Consider the following 19,498-nt stretch of genomic DNA (forward strand, 5'->3'; position numbering starts at 1 on the left):
AATTACTTATTCGTTAACGTAGGCAGACCAAATGTGTTACACCCAATATTAAAAATTCAGGAACATACATGTTACGTGTTGGCTGTTTTGGGGCCACACCCAGCTGTGCTCAGGGTTTATTCTTGCTTCTGTACTCAGGGGACCATATGGGGTGCTAGGGATTGAACCAGTCAGTCATGTGAAGACAAGCAAGCACATTACCTGCTGTACTGTCTCTTGTTGGTGTTCATTAGGGATATCGGTTTGTAATTTTCTTTTTGTGGTATTATCTCTATCTTCCTTTGGTATTAGGATAATGGTGGCATCTAGAAGCTGCTAGGAAGGATCCCTGTTCTTCTGATGTTTTGGAAGACCTTGAGTAGTATAGGCAGCAAGTCTCCTTGAAGGTTTGGTGGCACTCACCTCATGAGTGAGCCCATCTAGGACCGGTCTTTTGTTGTGGGGGAAACTTTTATAATTACAAGTTTCCTGATTGGTCTGTTCAGATTTTTTTACTTCTAATTCAGTATAGGGAGGTTGTGTAGGCACATAGTTCTCCTACGTTCTCCAGCACGGTGGCAAGGGGCTACTTATAATAGCTTTTTGTGACTTTTTATTTTTTTTCCTGAGGTGTCATTGTAATTTCTCCCCTTTTATCTCCAATCAATTTATTTGAAGGTTTTTTTGTTTTTTTTTTTGTAACCTTGTGAGTCTAGCTAGGGATTTTTCTCTTTTTCAAAAAACCAGCTCCTGGTTTCATTTCCGTATCATTTCTTTCTGCTCTAATTTTTATTATTTCCATCTACTTTGGGATTCATTTGTTGTACCTTTTCTCTGGTTTCCCAAGCTGTGAAGCTAGGTTATAAATTGAACTTTTTCCAGTAGAGAATGGGCACTAGTGGAGGGATGAGTCTCGATCATTATATAACTGAAGCATAAAAGTTTGTATAACCAAGCATGAAAGTTTGTGAGTCTGCAATTGTACCTCATGGTGTTTCACTAATAAATCAACTAATTGAAAAAATAAATCGAACGTTTCCTTCTCTCCTGAGTTAATTCTGTATTGCTGATGAACGTCTTCCTCATTCATGCTTCTGCTGTGTCCCGCTGTTGCCGTTTCTCTGGGCGGTGTTGGGCAGCCGCGCCCCGGGCCCACCCGCGCCGCTGTCCCGCCCCTGCAGTCGGCGTCACGTGCGAGGACCGAGCTGGAGGACCGCGAGCCCGGGGCGGAGGTGCTGGGGACGACGCGTCGCGCCCGAGGTCGGCGGACGGGCCACGTGCCGGCGCTCGCTCTCCCACGCCGTCCCGCGGGGGCGCCCCGATGGTGCCGCTGGCCAGTGGCGCGGACCGGCACCTCGGCGCTGGCCGGAGTCCAGCCCGCTCCTGCCCCGCGCCTGCTTCCCCGCTGCGGAAAGGCCGGGTCTGGGGCGCCTTTGCGGGAGGCAGCCCTGCCCCCCCACTCCCCAGCGCCCAGGGAGGCCGGGACCGGGCGGGGCACAGCGGCCCAGCGGCCACGCGGGAGCGCGCTTGTTGGCCCCTGCTCGGCCGGGGGCTCCGAGGGACCGGCGCCGGCCTGTGCGGACGTGCTCGCAGCGCCCTAGGTGCCCTGTGGCCGCATCCGTTTCCCCATGGGGGAACTCGGGTGGGGCTGCCCCCCCTCGTCTTGTCTGTCGTCGTCCGTGGCCCCCCGGCCTCCCAGAAAGCCACTGTGCGCCCGGGCTGGACTTTTGTATCTGCATCTCAATTTGGATTCAGTGTTCCTGACTTTGGGCTGGAGCGATAGCACAGCGGTAGGGCGTTCGCCTTGCACGCAGCCCACACGGCCGACCCGAGTTCGATTCCTCCGCCCCTCTCGGAGAGCCCGGCAAGCTACCGAGAGTATTCGATATGCCAGACACAGTAACAACAAAGTCTCCAATGGAGACGTTACTGGGCCCGCTCGAGCAAATCGATGATCAACGGGAGGATCGTGATCGCTGTATCCCATAGATTCTGATACTTCTATCTTCATTCTCCTTCATTTTGAGGAATCTTTTATTTTTTCTTTGATTTTTTTCTTTGATCCACTCTAACAATGTGTTACTCAGTTTCCAAATGGCTTTCCCCATATTTTCTATGTTTAATTTCTACCTTCATGCCATTGTGATCGGAGAAGATACTTGATAATCTTTTACTTTTGTGGCTTTATTGACACTTGAGTTATGCCCCGACATGTGGTATACGCTGCAAAATGTTCCACGTATACTGGAGAAGAAAGCTCATCTGGATTTCTCAGAAGGGGCTTCCTGTGTACAGATAGTAGTCCCGGTTCTTCCAGTTCCTCTTTTAGAACTGAGTCCGACTGATGCTTCCTTACTGATGATCTGTCTGGTTGGTCTGCCTACTGATGGATTGTTAAAGGCCCCCACTATTATTGGGTTGCTGTCATGTATCTCTTCAGGTCAGTCAGCGGCGACCTTGTATACTTTGCTGTTCCTTCAGTTGGTGCATATATGCCGATAAGATATTCCTCTTGATTTGCCGATCCCTTATATATAATTTCTATCCTATCTCTTATGATCTTTTTAAACTTGAATGCTATTTAGTTCAAATGCAACCTTGGAATTCATGTCTTTATATTTCCTTAGTCAAAAGCCATCACCTTTTTTCTTTTATTAAAGGACTGAAAGGCTATAGGCATTTATTTATTTAAGGATAACAATGGTATTAGCATTGTTTGACTTAAAGAATTAGTGTATCAGTGTTTGGCGAGAGAAAAGGCATGTTCATAATGTAGAGCCCGGCAAGCTACCGAGAGTATTCGATATGCCAGACACAGTAACAACAAAGTCTCCAATGGAGACGTTACTGGGCCCGCTCGAGCAAATCGACGATCAACGGGAGGGCCTTTACCTTTACCTTATTTTTCATTAGTGATGCACAATACTTTCTTTCTCTGTCACTCTCAGATTTCATTTTGTCTGCCTAACATGCACTCCTCACATGTTCTCTTACATGGAATTATGGCTGTGTTTATCACTAAGTGGAAGCCATTTGATTTTTGCAGGCTTTCTCCCCCTCCCCCCCCCCCCCCACACACACACACACCATTCCCCAAACATGTTTGCTTCTGGGTTTACTACCACTCACTTACTAGTGCCCTGGGTCTTAACCTTGTTCAAACAAAACTTCTTAAATGGATGCATTAAAAAGGTCACAGCAGTGAACCATTTTCTAACTTTGGGTGCCATAAAATGGGTATGTTATGTTTGGAATATACGGCTTCTGAGTGCAGCTATTCATTTTCTTCATCTATAAAAATTTTAGAATAACAGCTTACATCTGTTTGTGGTTTTCAAGTTCTGCATTTTGAAGGGACATCTCTGTTACGTAACTCCAAGCCAGACCTGGAGAGGGACCTTGCTCTCTGGCAGCCACACCTTCTGTAGGCGGCAGGAGAAGGATTTGTTTAGCCGTGGAGCCATACTTGCTGGCAGGGCTCCTTCACATGTGTGGACCACATTCCCGTTATCGTTTCTTCCTAATGTAAAGGAAAAGCATGTGAAGCAGTTTTGACTTTAAAAACACTTGAACATTTTTCATATATCAGAGATTTATCTTATGACAGATATTTCACTACCAAAAGCTAGAAATAAGTTTTAATTGTTGATGCATTTACAACATGTTTAATTATCATATACAGTCAGTCTTGTTTTAGACAGTAGAATTGGGGTTTAATAATTGGCTTAGTCTTTAAAGTAAATACTCAATGGAATGGTTTGACTTCTCCAAATGTGTGAATTTTTAAGTTGAAAGAACAATTTAATAAAAGTTTTTGTATGTTTGTTTTGAGGCCATGCCTGGCAGTGCTCTGGGCTTACTCCTGGCCCTGTGCTCAGGGATCATACCTGGCGGTGCTCAGAGACCTCATTTGGTGCCAGGGATTGAACCCAGGTCAGACTAGGCAAGAGAAGCACCCTACCCACTGTACTACCTTTCAGGCCCAATGTTTTAATAGAGGAAAATGTACATAACGCTCATTTATGGGATTAGAAATTTAACAATTTTTATTAACTATCCAAATATGTAGCTAACATAATAGCAGTTTTATTGATGTTTTTCTTTTAATCCAAAAGAAAAGAATGCTGAGGCTAGCGCATCAGTACAGCAGGTAGGGCGCTTGTCTGGCATGCAGCCAATTTGCGTTCTATCCCCCGCTTCCCAACCACCTTGAGGAGTAATTCCTAACTGCAGAGCCAGGAGTAACCCTGAGCATTGCTGAGTGTGACTCAAAAACAGAAACAAACAGAAAAAGAGCAAAGGATGCTAATTTGAACCGTTACATCTAAGTTGGAAGGCCTTTATGAACTCTTACAAATGTGAAATATTCACCTCCTAAAAATATTTACATTTGGGAGAGTGGAATACAGGAAGAAAATTCCATCATCTTCAACCCTTCTGTTCATTGTCATCTTGAATATTTTATTACACTTTATACATTTTGTAAGCTTAGAAAAGTTTTTAGAGAACTACTCTATAGCTAGTGGGTTTTTTTTTTTTCGGGAGGTGCAAGGGGTGCGTGTGTGTTGATAATTTTATTGGAAATCAGGCACTTGAGTTTCAGAGTGGACAGTGTCAGATGCATTCATGTTTAGGTAACAAACATGCCAAACCGAACTTGTCTCCTGCAGTGGAACTTTGGCATTTGGGGTGGGGTGTGGCTTGTGCGAGATGATAACCAGCTTCTCCGAGTGTCAGCTTGAACATGTCTGTTGACAATTGGGCGTTGGTTTTTCTCACTGCCATTTCCTGCCCAAATGGGAGACAGATTTTCTGGCTGTGGCCATTGTCCAGCCCAGGGCCACCATTTGCTCAAGCAGAAGACAGATGATGCTAGACTTTTAATTTCCGACCAGACACAAATACTTCAGAAGTAATTTCATGCCTTTAACTGATGTGAAGGTCAGTACCTAAAATAAAATCCTTCCAACCCCTGGTCTCTGGCTCTCTCAACATTCACACAGCCACATGCATGTTGGCCATGCTCAGTGCCTCTCTTTCTCTTCACTTGCGGCCTGCAGAAACAGGTGAGTACAGAATCGCAGTGGCAGCACGGGCGGGCGGGCGGGCACCGTTGTTTCTGGCACGGGCCCACTCTGCAGTGGCCAGGCGTCACAGAGGCTGAGCCCCCATTGGAATGCAGACCTTGGAGAGGGAGGCTCTGTGTTAGCGTTTGGGAAATTTTAATCAAAAGCAATCGATTGTATTGTTAGTGAATTTCTAAAGTATCGCCTTTAGAAGTCGCATAGATTCAGACAGGACTTTGTTGGAAGGGATGTTTCTGGATGGTAGATGTTTGCTGAAAGTGGGTAAACCAGGACCAAACATGATGGCCTCTCAGTATCTGTATTGCAAACAGAGAGAGAGAGAGAGAGAGAGAGAGAGAGAGAGAGAGAGCGCTTGCTGTGGGGGCGGGGGTAGGGGTGGGCAGGGAAACTGGGGACTGTGGTGGCTAGAACTGTACACTGGTGGAGGAATGGGTTTTGGAACATTATGTGACTGAAACCTGATGGAAGCTTTATAGCCGTGTTTCCCAAGGTTCTAAAGACCAGACTTCGAAGACTTCGAAGTCGGATTGGTCTGGCTTCTTACTCCCTAGTAGTAGCAAGGCTCCTCTTGGCTTCTCTGCGCCTGTCTCCCGTGTACTGCGGGGATAAAAGTAGCAGCACCCGCTGCCTGTCCGAGAGGTTTGCTGTGAGCCCCAATGAGATGAAGTTCCGAAGTGCTTAGCAGCACGGGCCTCACTGTTGAGGAGTGCTTGGTGATGCCACGCCTGGGAGTTCAGAGAACTGGTCACTCCAGAGTTGGGGATGATCCCACGGTGATTCCGGGTGCTCTGAGCTGTGGTGCCGAGTGCCGGCCTCCCAGCTGCTGCCTCGGGTTCCTCTTCTCCGGGACTGTGCTGGGGACTGAGCCACCTCCTGCTCCGGCCCCTTGTGCTCGGGTTCAGCACTCTGCATTCCTCCACTGGGGTGGTGTTCCTTCCCTGGGGGAGGCACCCCCTCCGCCCCACCCCAGTTTCTCCTTCACTCTTGCCCTCCCCTTTCCTCCCCTCCCCTTGGTAGTTGAGACGACCAGGGCTCGTCCTCTGCTTGGTGCTCCCACTGACTGAGGTGCTCACACCTCTTCCAGCTGTGCTTACACACGGTCACGGTGCTTGCTGAAGGCCATGCGGGCTCTCCTGGGGGGCACTTCGGAGTTGCCGTGTTCATTGGAGGTTGCGTGCTTTAGTCGCAGTGCTCCCCCAGACCCGGCTTCCTGACACTTCAGGGTTCCAAACCGCGGAGCTGCCGGGGCTGCGTTCGGCTCACGGGAGCATCAGGGATCGCACTCCCTCGTCAGCTCTGCTGGCAGGCAGATGCATTTGTCGCCGAGCAGTCCCAGGGCTCCTCCTGCATCCGTTTGCACACTGATTAAGGCGGGGTTCATTTCTCAGTGCCAGGGGTCGACCAGCACGCAGGAGGCCTGTGCCGCCCTGTGCATTCACACCGCTGGCTCGGCTTCCCGTGAGCTGTCTCCGTGGCTTGGCATTCCTCTGCCCCTTCCCCAGCTGCCTTGTTCCTTCTGCTCCTTTCCCGTTCTGCTCCTGCTTCTCTCCTCCTCGCTCTTCCCTCCTTTCTTTGCTCTCTTCTCTACTGGTCCCATGTCTCTGTCTCTCTGCCCCCCCACCCCTCTCCCTCCTCACCTTGGTTTTCTTTCTTCTCTCTCCTTTCATCACTCCTGCTGTCTATCTCTTCCGCACTCCACATCCCCTCCCCGCCTCTCCCCTCCCCGCCTCTCCCTTCCCCACCTCTCTCCCCTTCCCACCTCTCTCCCCTCCGCAGCTCTCTCCCCTCCCTTCTCTTCCCTCCTCACCTTTCCTCTCCCTGCCTCTCCCCTCCCACCTCTTCCCTCCCATATCTTCCTCCTGTATCTCTCCATCTCTCCCTTCCCTTCCCTCCCCTCCCATTTCTCCCGTCCTGTCTCTCCCCTCCCCACCTCCCCCCTCCCAGTCTCTCCCCTCCCGCCTCTCCCCTCCCCGCCTCTCTCCCCTCCCCGCCTCTCCCCCTCTCTTTCCCTGCTCAAACCCCTTTCCAACTTCTCCTTCTCCTTCTCTCTTCCCTTCTATTTCCCTTTAGTCTTTTGAGTCCTAGCACTGCCTGCCGAAGAATAAGCAGTTCGAGCTATCACAGAAAAATGTTGTCTTTCAAGTCTTTATTAATTCTGATGTAAAATGTTTATTTTGCCATTTCAGTACCAGAACTATGTGGTATTTCTGCTTCCATCTCCACAGGGCTTCATTGCATTATTACCGTGCTCAAGTTAGTAAAGTTAGTACCGTTCCTCAGCAACAGCTTAGTGATTTTGAATAGTACGAATAGTAAATTTAAGTTTAGCTTTATCATATACATTAGCAATGTGAAATATGCTTGTTAATTAAAGAAAAACTAAAAATTAACTCAGGCAAACTGATTGTTCTTTACTAATTTCTTTGTTCTTTTTTTTTTCCCCTTCTCAGATCCCTTTCTCATTGGTCCAGTTTCCATTATGGGAATCCTTAAAAGTAAGTTTCTCAGTCTTCACATAAAATACCTCTCAGTTATCACAATACTCAACAGATTTAATATCACAATATCCAATATTCAGGATCACAATATCCAACAGATTGTAGAACAGGAAAATACAGTATAATACAGTATTGACTAGCAGTTAGAAAATGCAGAATTATTAATTATTGGAAATAATGTTTTGCCTATGCTTTGTATACCAGTCTGTTCTTTTACACTTAGGTTCCCGTGACACTGGGTAATGTGCAGAACAATTGGGAGGGCCACAGATGTTAAGGAAAAACATTGCTCACTTTCTTCCTATTGAAACTCTTTCTCCACTGGATCTTAAATTTTACTCAGTGTAAACGAGTAGACAACAAATCAGAGGGAAATGTGTGTGTGTGTGTGTGTGTGTGTGTGTGTGTGTGTGTGTGTGTGTGTCTTGGAGAGCCCCACAAGCTACCAAGAGTATCCTGCCCACACAGCAGAGCCTGGCAAGCTACCCGTGGCGTATTTGATATGCCAAACACAGTAACAATAACGGGTCTCATTCCCCTGACCCTGAAAAAGAGCCTCCAATACGGCAGCGTTGGGAAAGACGAGAAAGGAGAGGCTGCTAAAATGTCAGGGCTGGGACGAATGGAGACATTACTGGTGCCTGCTCGAGTAAATAGATGAACGGGATGACAGTGACAGTGATACAGTGAAATGAGTGGTAGGGAGAGTGTTTGAGAGAGTGTATGTGTGGGAGAGTGAATGTGTATGTATGGAGGAGAGAGAGAGTGTGTATATGAGAGAAGGGGTGTGTATATGGGAGAGTGTGTGTATGAGAGAGTGTGTGTGTGAGAGAGTGTGTGTATGAAAGTGTGTATGTGTTTATGTGAGACAGAGAATGACAGAGAGAGTGTGTGTATGAAAATATGTGTATGAGAGAGGGAGGGACTGAGGGAGGGAGGGAGGGAGGGAGGGGGGGGCTTAAGAAGCAAGACCTAAAAGGCTATGCCCACCCACCCTCTCCCCACATGTAATGGGGGGGGGGGTGGCGGAGTGGGAGCAGTGCTCTGACCGTCCCTTCCATCTTCCCTGTTTGCTGGCACCTGGCCTATGACTCTCTAGTGGGAGGGAGCACATTGGGGTGAGTTGTGATTCAGCCATTTTTAAACCTGTGTTCAGAACTCGCAGGGATGTCATGTTGTCGTTCATCATCCAGTGCCAGGCATTTGATTCTGGTGGGCCGAGATGTGAACTGTGTGAGCGTTTGTGGTGGAGGATCTGAGGTGACGTCAGTGTTGGGTGCACAGGCTTGCGTTTGTCTCTGGGTGAACTGCATTGCTGGTGTGTTTCTTCCTCTGGATGATGAGACTAGAGTGTTCAGGGGAAAGTGGTTTATAAATGATCAAAGTGTAAAATGGCACAATAGGTGGCAAAAAAAAAAAGTAAAGGAATTACTTATAATTCTTTTGAACTAGTACTCACAGAATGCTCTTACTAAATGCATGTTCAGCAAGTAACAAAAATTACTTGGACTCTTGTCCCAGAGCAATAGTACAGCCCATAGAGTTGGATCCCAGTGCCACATACGGTCCCTGAGCAACACCAGAACTCAGCCCCAAGACCTTCTCCCCCCCAGAAAACTTACTTAGCTCTGAAAACTTTTCCAGTGTTATAAACTGTAAATTATAAAATGAGAGAGAAGCTTATGAAAATAGGCCCTCCCGTTGATCATCGATTTGCTCGAGCGGGCCCAGTAACGTCTCCATTGGAGACTTTGTTGTTACTGTGTCTGGCATATCGAATATACTCTCGGTAGCTTGCCGGGCTCTCCGAGAGGGGCGGAGGAGTCGAACTCGGGTCGGCCATGTTGGCTGCGTGCAAGGCAGACGCCCTACCCGCTGTGCTATCGCTCCAGCCCCACATGAAAATAAGCTTCTGGAATATTAAACATTGAGAAGTATTCCTTGTAAGTGATCTGGTTTTAAAGGTTCTACAGCTTATTTGTTAGAGTCTTCTAGGCCCTTCATTGTGGTTGCCTGGTTGGCCTTTTTGACCATTTGCTATGGGGTTTGTGAGGAAGTGGATCTCTTCTGTGGTGTTCCTAGGCATGATGTAACAGTGGGAAGGTCACATTCCAGGAGCATAGCAGAGCTCGTCTTTCATGTGTGACAGAAAAACGGCAAGAGCGCCAGCAGACCCACAAACAAATCTCACTTTCTTAACCTCTCAGTAACCGGCATTCACACAAACAGCTCGCCCTCTGCCCTGACAGCACCATCTCTCAAAGCAGAATGTTGAGTCCCAAAGAAGGGAAAAATACATGCAGTCTATTTCTTTTCAATAGTATGATATTTGTGTAGTCTTGCTAGTGAGGAAATTCCTAGAATTTTTCACAGTGATCAGAGTTAACGATGTTAAGCTTTAACAGTTTTCAAGATGGTAGGGTTTTTTTTCTTTAAACTGAGTTTACTGGGCAATAATTTTCATTCAGTAGAATTTACCTTTTATTGGTGAACATTTAAATGTCTACAACTCCCACCATAATCAAAATGTAGGATATTTGTCGTTTATCTTTTCCAGAATTTTATATTGATTGATGATCCTTTGTCTACCTTCTCTCACTTAATTTGATGCTTTCATGGTTATTCATGCTCTTGCTAATGCTGTGATTTGTCCCTTTTGTCCCTGAGCAATATTCCATTGTACGGATCTACTTCCATTTGTGTGTTCATTCACTGATAAGCTGTATTTGGTTTGTTTCTACTTTTTGTTGATTATGAACGGAGCTGCAATCAGTCTTTTCACTTAGGTACCTTTTTGTACGAGTGTTCTTACTTTTCTTGGGCAGGTGCCTAGGAATGAAGATACAGTGGGTCATCAGGAAAGTATGCTGACTTTCATAAGAAATAGCTGATGTGCCCCAAAGCCAAAGCTTTTTCCAAAGTGACTAAACACTACTGCATTCCCACCACAATAGAGATGAGAGTTCCATTCACTCATACCCGTGCATTTATGTTGTTAATACGTTCGTAGTTTGTAGTCATCCTAATATTTGTATATTTCTCATTGTTTTATTTGCATTTTTGTCATTTCTGTTGAACTGAGCTTGTTGAACATCTTTTTACATTCCTGTGTGGTTTTTTGTTTCTTTGTATTTTTTTATCTTTATATTTGTATCTTTGTACCCAGGGGTGCTCAGGGCTTACTCCTGACTGTTCAGGACCACTCCTGTCAGTGCTTGGTGGACCGTCTGTGGCACAAGGAGTTGAATCCAGATTGGTTACGTGCAGGGATAGTGCCTTTCCCATTGTACTATCTCTCGGCCTCCACGGGGTCTTTTTTTTTTCTTTTTTTTAATTTTTATTAGTGAGACACCATGAGGTACAGTTGTAGATGTACAGATTTTTGTGCTTGGGTTTCAATTATACAACGATCAAATACCCACCCCTCCACCGGTGCCCATTTCCCACCACCACAGATCCCAGTATCCCTCCCACGGAAACACTTGATTGTGAAGTCTCAGTGCTTTAAAGACATAGAAAATTTCTGATGTTATTTTGGTTTGCTTTTAGGCCCCTGGCTGGCAGTGCTCAGGCTGCCTCTGACTGGGTTCTGGGGGTGCTGAGAGGCCGTTCCAAGCTCGGGATCAGCCCTAGGCCTCTGGCTCACAAAGCTGGTCTCCAACTCAGATCTTCCTGGTCCTGGCACTTTTTTTTTAATTTGCATAAAGTTGTTCACAGTAATGGATCACATTCAATATTTCAACACCATTCCCACCACCATTATACCTTGCAACCACCATTATTTTGAATTTTCTCACCACCACTCAAACCTGCCCAACAGGCCAATGCTAGATTATTTATTTTGTATTGCCGGTCATGAATAGCATGAGATGTTGCACCTGACACTTATTTTTGTGTTTAGATTTTACCCATTTAACTTTGCTTTTGCAACTGTAGGAAGCGTTTTTGTGTGGAAGAGTTTTTCTGTTATGTTTATGTGGGAATACTACAACAAGAAATTTGACTTTCCAAGAACTTTTGCAGACTGAAACCTGTTCTGTTGCTGGGAGCACTGTCTGCAGCTCGCGGATGGCCACTCTTACCTTACATTCCCTCTGCCCGGAAGCACAGGCATCATTTTATTTCTAAAATTGCTCCCTCCTGCTCTCTCTGAATTTTTGTCTTTGGGCCACATCCAGCCGTGCACGACAGAGCATATTCCTAACTCTGCATGCAGGGATTTCTCCTGGCTAGGATCTTAGGACCATTCAGGGTTCCTGGGGTTGAACCCGAGTCAGCTGAGTGTAAGGCACGGTCCCTACCCCCTGTACCATCTCTCGAGCCCCCTCTCTGATTTCTGTTAATCATGGTACTACTTTCCTTGCCACTTGGACTAAACCCCAGATTGAAGAACAACTCTCTCCTTCCTTTTCCCCTCTGTGTGTGTGTGTGTGTGTGTGTGTGTGTGTGTTTCTTGGTTTTGCTTTTGGGCCACACCTGACTGTGCCTCCGCACTCTGGGATTACTCTGGGAGGGCTCAGGGTACCATCTGGGACGTCAGGGATTGAACCCGGTTGGCTATGTGCCAGGCAGGTGCCCTACACGCCACGCCATAGCTCCCGCCACACCACTGTCCTTCCTTGCCTCCACACCCCTCACTCAGCAAGTTCAGTTGACTTTGGCTTCTAGAACCTGGGCCCCCTTGATGTGCTTCTTACTCAGGCCTGCACTTAGGAGATTCCATACTTCTCATCCCTCCTACACATCAGAGTCCTGTGAGCGCCCTTCAACATCTCTCCAGCATAATGCTTGTGTCTTCAGAAATCTCTGACTTTCCAGAATTCACCATGTTGTGGGTATTCAAAGATACCAGTACTGTGTCCTTAACTGGTAGCTCTAGTTTTTGTAAAAAATAAATTCTTTTCTTTTTTAAGAATTCTTTTCTTCTTGCTGTAGAAGGTTCCTTCCCGTTCCTGGTTCTCCTCCCATTCCTGCTCGGTCTCTTCTGCACTGTGCTCAGGAAGCCTGTGCCGTGTGTCTGCAGGAGCCAGCTCAGTGCCCTCTCCTGCTTGAAGTCTTCTGCTTCAGGCCCAGAAGATTTACCCGGGCTGTTCTAGCCTTTGCCAGTACTAAGGATTGATACTTAATAGTGCACCACAAGGCTTCATCCTATTTCATTTACAGATGATAAAGTTCATTTGTATGCTGGGTCCCCCCACATGGAGGCCACTCCAGTTATCTGGCCCATACAGCAAATTCTAGTTAACCCTAACTTAGAGGAAACACATATCTAATACATGCCACGCATGCCCACCGAACCTGGCTTCCTTCTCTTTACTCTGTTGATGTTGTGTTGCGCCTGTGCACACACACATGCACACACACCACATAACACGCAACACACAACTGGGGTGCTTCTTGGAGTTGCACCACTTTAGTGGCAGTGTGTGCGCCTGTGCTAGGGGCACACCCATTAGTCGGTATTCATGGGCATCCTGGCTGTTTGCTTCCTGGGCGTCCTGATGGAGTGCTTGCGGGGCACATACTTGGTCACAGCGCCTGTGTCTGTTTCTTAAACATTTGTGGTGCTCACTGGGGTTCACTCGCTCGGTTGCAGTTCTCTCACATCTGGCTGTGTCACGCTGAACCTCTCTCTTGCACTGGGGAGTCCCGAGAGCAGAGCCGCCAGGATTGTTCTTGGCACATGAAGGGGCCCTGGGTATCAAACCCATGACCTCCTTCGCCAGGCAGGCCCTGTAGCTACTGTACCATTAGTGGAAATCATCCCACATTTTTTAAGACAATTATGTCTCATTTCTCTGCCACCTGTTCTGACGTTCTACAGAACTCTCTCTTCCCCCAACCCCAAACAGTGCTTCCGGTCATTTGTGAGGCACCGGACTCCCGCAGTCTGTGGGTGGTTTTCCCTTGAATAAAGACCACTCTCGTGAGAGAATTGTCTAGTTCTGTCTCTCGGCACAGCTGTGTCGCACATGGGGTTAGTGTCTGCTTGCTGCATCTCTGAGCAGGACACCATTCCATGTGTCCAAGTGCAAAGATGATGGGGACTGACACCCTTGTGGAACCTACTGTCTGTTGGAGAGACACCCACAGGCCACTTCATTAGGATGTGTCTGTCATCAAAAGGTATTCAGGGTAGTGTGGGGCCAAGTCACATTCCTGCACCACCTCATTTCTCAGGTTTGTCTTTTTCCTATGAGCGTTCTTGCATATGCATACAAGAACAGTGCTATTGTGGGGCAAGGGGACTCTCCTGAGTGCAGGGGCGGCTACCAGAGCTACACCTGCTATTGCATCGGAGGCCATGTGGAGCTGGGGTTCAAATCCAGGGTCTGCACATGACGCGTAAGAATGACACTAGCATTCTGCTTTTTGCATCTCATAGTCCAGCCATTCATCTAATCTTCCTTTTTGACTAGCCTTTGTTCCTTGTTTGAATTGCTAAACTGCGCCCCCCACCCCCACCAGGGGTCTCTCTCATTCCATTCTCCCTTCTTAAAGTTGTCTATTTTCCCTATAATATTTTTCATGATGATTTATTTTTAGGGCTGGAGCGATAGCACAACAGGGAGGACATTTGCCTTACACACGGCCGACCCGGGTTTGATTCCCAGCATCCCATATGGTGCACCGAGCACCACCAGGAGTAATTCCTGAGTGCAGAGCCAGGAGTAACTCCTGTGCATCGTCGGGTGTAACTCAAAAAGCAAAACAACAACAACAACTGATGGAGCTTTGAAACTCTGGCTGATGGGCCTCCAGGGTTTGCACCGAATTCCTGCCTCAGAGGGATCATCTCATGCCACCCAGTCACCGCACCTCAGCTGCACCCTGTCCTTTCTATTATTTTTGGACTTTTGCAGTGTTACTTTCTCCCCATTTTTGTGCCCTCTGCCAGAAATAGCCACTCATCTGATTCGCTTATACTGAAAGCCCACTGTGTGCCAGGCATTTCCTAGGGTCTGGGTGTAGTGATGTAGAGGACAGACAAACATCCCTTCCCGCACTGAGCATTCACTCTGAACTCTTCCGCAGCCTCTGACTGTGTCCAGCTTGCTCGTTCTTCCTTCAGGCCTTGGATCCAAGGTGACCGCTAAGAAACAGTTCCTGTCTGCTATTATTTCAAGTAGAGTCACCTTTCTTCTCTCTTCCTCCAGTAACTACAACATGTATTTATTTTTCTTCCTGCAATTTTTAATAGCAGCATATTTAATTCTGCACATGTGGTCAGTTGGGTCTTAGCTGGGCAGATACTGTATGCAAACACCATGTCCTTCTTCACACATCAGTGAATTCATATCACCCATAGGCAAAAGGAAGCTGTATTCGCCACTTCATTTAAAATTTTTTTAAAAAATGGAATCACCGGGGCTGGAGCAATAGCACAGCGGGTAGGGCGTTTGCCTTGCACGTGGCCGACCCGGGTTTGGTCCCCTGAGCACCGCCAGGAGTGATTCCTGAGTGCAGAGCCAGGAGTAAGCCCTGAGCATCGCTGGGTGTGACCAAAAAGCAAAACAACAAAAAAAAAGAAGGCGTCACTATGAATCACAAAGTTATTCATCTTTGGGTTTCAGGTGCACAATGTTCCAATCCCAGTCCCTTTACCGGTGCCTACTTTCCCTCCACCATTGTCCCTAGTCTCCCTCTCCAACCCGCAGCCTGCCTCTGTGGTAGGTACTTCCTCCCCTTCGCTCACCCCCACCCTTTCCCACCTTTGGTTGGCACTGTGATTTTCAACCCTGTTGATAGGTGTCATGTATGTCACTTTACCTCATTTCAGCAGCTAATCTTGGCCCAGAGTGACCACTTCCCGCTATCCTTGTTGTAGTGGTCCCTTCCCTGACCTACGCCCCACATTGGAAAGCTTCCTATTAAGGACCAATTCTCCTGCTCCTTGTTTCTGTTGGGCCAGGAAAATAGTGCGGGGGTTAAGACACATGCTTTGCAGGTAGGGTGTGTGTTTTGTTTGGGGGCCATGTTTGGTGTTGCTCAAGGCTTGTACCTGGCTCTGCACTCAAAAATCACACCTGGCTGCTATCAGGAAACCATATGGGTGCCCGAGATTGAACCCAGGTTGGCCATAAGCAAAGGAAGCACTCTACCTGCGGTACTGTCTGCCCAGCTCCTAAGGCACATGCTTAGCATCCAGTAGACCTCCATTTGATCCTGGCACCATCTGGTCCCTCCTTGCCACCAGGATGATGCCATAGGGCCCAGCAGCCCCTCAAGCTCAGGCAGGGAGCTTTAAATCACTGCCTGGATGGGCTGAAAATCGTCAGTTGTATCCCTACATCCTCTGAACACTCCTGAGGAGCAAAACAAAAGTGAGCCAGAGCTCAGAGAAGTCATATTTTGTTTTGTACCCCAAGTCCTGTGTTTCTTGTCTGTGTTCTTTCACCGTGTTAACATTATTAAGTAGTGAAAATGACTGTAATACCTAGTTGTATTGATAAGGTGTCATGCCCTGGAAGAATCATTTCCCAGAGATTATCTCCTATTAATCTCGACAATTCCTTGAGCCAGGCACAGTGCTCTGGTCTTCACTTTGGAGCATGTGAACGCCTTGCACGGTCACTGACATATCTGATGTCAAGGGCTGGGGCCAGGATTGGAAACCAGGCGTCTGACTGCGGGCTCATGTTCCTGATCTGCGCCATGTGTTCTTCTTTCTTGCTGTTTCATGTATTCGGAAGTTGAAGCTGTGCTCTACCTGATCAGCCCATTCCAGGTATTTCTGTAAATCAGGTTGATTCCTTGACTAGCTGGGGTGGAGCTTTACAACCTGATTTCCTTTTTCCTTAAGCCAGTTCACCCACAAAGAACCTTCTTCTGGCCCCGTGACTGAACTGAGCTGTGTTCCTGAGAGTGTCCTTCAAGAGAAGACTCTTGGGGGCACAACTAGCCGATGGTAGCGAGGAAGTCGAACCACATATATTCTACGAGGTTGTTCACAGGACTTTTGCTCACAGGATTTTCCTGTGATTTGTTCACAGGACGCTTTGGGAGGAAGGAACTTAGTCCTCAAACTGTTTATAGTCTTCATAGTTCTTGCTTTTACACAGCAGGTGTTTATAACTGTTTAGTAGTTGTTTGAAGGACAGCACTCATTCTTTCTCAAGTTCAGTGCGAAGTTATATAACTGTATACACTACCTGTTTTTTTTTTCTTTTTAAGCCTTAAAAATACTTTTTCTAATGTCCAGGGAAGATCTTATTCTTACTTATTTTTTAATTTTTTATTGAATCATCATGATAGAGCATTACAAACTAGTTCATGATTGTGTTTCAGTTATGCAGTGTTCCAACACCCATCCCTTCATCAGTGTAATTTTCCATCACAGTGTCCAAGTTTCCCTCCCACCCCTTCAAGCCACCGCCATCTCTGTTCTCTTTCTCTTTCTCAACACTACCTGTCTTATTTATACGTGTTTGTTTTAGAAGGATGGCTCATAGTTTTGATGTATAGACTTACGCCTAGTAAGCCTTAAGTAAACAATGAGCATATTTTGAAAGGGTATATTGAAAGATCTTGTAAGAATGTCAGATTTTTCTTTTGTTTGAATATTCCGCATCTGTTTATAGTGCAGCCTGGAGGATTGTAAAGAATGCAGTATGCTGCAAATTGTTTTGCTTCTAGCCAAGAGGTGCTACAGAATCACAGAGCTGTACCTATGAGAAATGCAAGCTTTTCACTCAGATGCCATCTTTGAGGCAAAATGGAAATCAGATCAGTTTGCTTGTGTAAGACTAGGTCACACTTTGCTAGTATTTTCTGAGATGATATAATTGCTTTGCAATAGAAATTGGGGGTTAGCAAGTTATGATTTAAATTCTCATAACAGTGTGTAAAATAATTACTTTTTCATGTATACTTTATATTTCAAACAGCCGGTACTTTTTGAAACCTTCTTATGCCACTGAGATCAATTGTTCATTGATACTGATTTTGAAATGTTCATGAGGATGGAGCGATAGCACAGCAGTAGGGCGTTTGCCTTGCTGCACATGGCTGGCCCGGATGAGCTGGGTTCAATTCCTCTGCCCCTCTTGGAGAGCCCGGCAAGCTACCAAGAGTATCTCGCCCGCATGGCAAAGCCTGGGAAGCTCCCCATAACAAGAAGTCTCACAATGGAGACGTTACTGGGCCCCCGCTCGAGCAATTCGATGAACAACGGGAGGACAGGGCTGCAGTGTTACATGAGGATGAAGATGCCCTCCCCTCTGTCCAACGTGCCTCTCCCATCCGTGTCATTATATAAGACAGGAGCCATATAGAAAATGCTTCTGTGTCTTCTCCACATACCCCACTCCCGAGGTTGTGGTACCTGCGTTCTGCACGGACATGCTTGGTCGGGACATCGGTGCCTCTGATGTGTGTGAAAGAGTGAGAGGGAAGTCACAGGCATCTTTGTGTGCATGATTTTTCCGGCCTTAGTAAGCTTGTACCCTCAATTTAACATAACAGGTCATAACGGAGGGAAACAGTCGAACATAGCACCAGGTATGACTGCTCTGACAGTACCTCCCCCAGTATGGTTCTTCCTGTTCCCAGCCTGGGAATCTCACTTGTCACTGTCCACCCACTGGGGCCTATAGGAGCACCAGGTGCGTGATAAAGGAACAGCAGCCATAGGAGAAGGTCCACTTGGCCTGTGTCCCTGTCAGGGAGAGATGTGTGCATCCTGGTCACTGATTGTGCTGCTGTGATGGGGACGTCCCCCCTCCCCGGTCAGCATGACCTCCTCATCTCTCTCAGATTGTGAATACAGTAGTGCTCAGAGCTTTCTTCTGACTGCTCAGGGATCACTCCTGGCGATACTCGGAGACCAGGTGGGATGCTAGGGAGCAAGCCTGGGTCAGGCATGTGCCAAGCAGATGCTGTACCCACTGTACTATCTTTCCAGCACCATCAGTGGTGGTTTTGTTGTTTTTTTTTTCAGTCAACCATGCTGTTTTTATTTTATTCCTTCCCCATCCCTCTTTTTACAGAGAAATAGAGGTCTAGAATTTTTTTTAATTGTTTTTTTGCTTTGGGGCTACACTTAGCTCAGAGATCACTCCTGGCAGGGCTCAGAGGATCATATGGGGTGCAGGGGATCAAGCATAGGTTCACCACATGCAAGGCAAGCACTCTGCCCACTATGTTCTCTCTCCAGTCCCATAACATTTCTGAGAGAATATAAACACAGACCCATCTGAATAAGAATCCAGAGCCCCCTTTATTTTATTTTTGCCTATAAAAACATCACACATGATCAAAAGCTATAAGCACCTAGTTTCTAAAATGATTTTTTTTTAATTTGGGCAATACATACTTACAGTGCCCAGACTTATCCCTGGTTCTATGCCCAGGGATCATCTTTGGCAGTGCTCTGGGGACCATATGTGGTGCCAGGGATTGAACCTGAGTTGACTGTGTGCAGGGCAAGCGCTCTGCCTGCTGTTCATGTTGATTATGGATTACCAGTTCAGCTGCTGATTGGGATCTCCACAGAATCCCAGCAGGCACTTTTTAACAATTCAAGACTGCAAGGACATTTGAATTGTTCACCTGTATTCAGGAAAGTATGGGATTCTTTGTGCAAAAAGGAAATAATTTAAATTCCACGGCATCCTTATATTCATCTTATATAAGAAGCCACTGGGGCTGCGGAGGGAGATGAGTCAGGTGGTAGAGCACAGAGCTTGCAGAGGAGAGCGCCTGAGTTTGATCCCTGGCACCTTCTCCTTCCCCAACATCCCTGGGAGTGACCTTGGATCCCAGAGCACCCCCAGGTGTGCCCCTCTAGCTCCCCCAAACCAAATAATGGATAGCGGTGTCTCCTGTCTAGGTCTCCTGGTGGAGAGAAAACAGAAGGCTGATGCCTTTTAGGTAAGCTTCAGCCAGTTTTTTTTTTTTTAAAGCATTTAGAAAATGTTTGTATTTTATAGTTGC

General features: G+C 46.9%; 1 protein-coding gene across 3 annotated transcripts in view; it reads left to right on the forward strand.

Annotated features, from left to right (window-relative positions):
- The window catches only part of LOC130045885 (mitochondrial S-adenosylmethionine carrier protein), a 139,011-nt gene that overhangs the window by 95,701 nt on the left and 23,812 nt on the right, over positions 1-19,498 (forward strand). For all 3 annotated transcript variants that reach the window (XM_056138793.1, XM_056138868.1, XM_056138952.1), the window contains one exon: positions 7,517-7,561. In XM_056138793.1, coding sequence (XP_055994768.1) covers positions 7,517-7,561 — 45 coding nt within the window. The remainder of the gene's footprint in view (positions 1-7,516; positions 7,562-19,498) is intronic.

The sequence above is a fragment of the Sorex fumeus genome, unplaced genomic scaffold (genome assembly GCF_029834395.1).
Source record: "Sorex fumeus unplaced genomic scaffold, SorFum_2.1 ptg000002l, whole genome shotgun sequence".
Lineage (NCBI taxonomy): Eukaryota > Metazoa > Chordata > Mammalia > Eulipotyphla > Soricidae > Sorex > Sorex fumeus.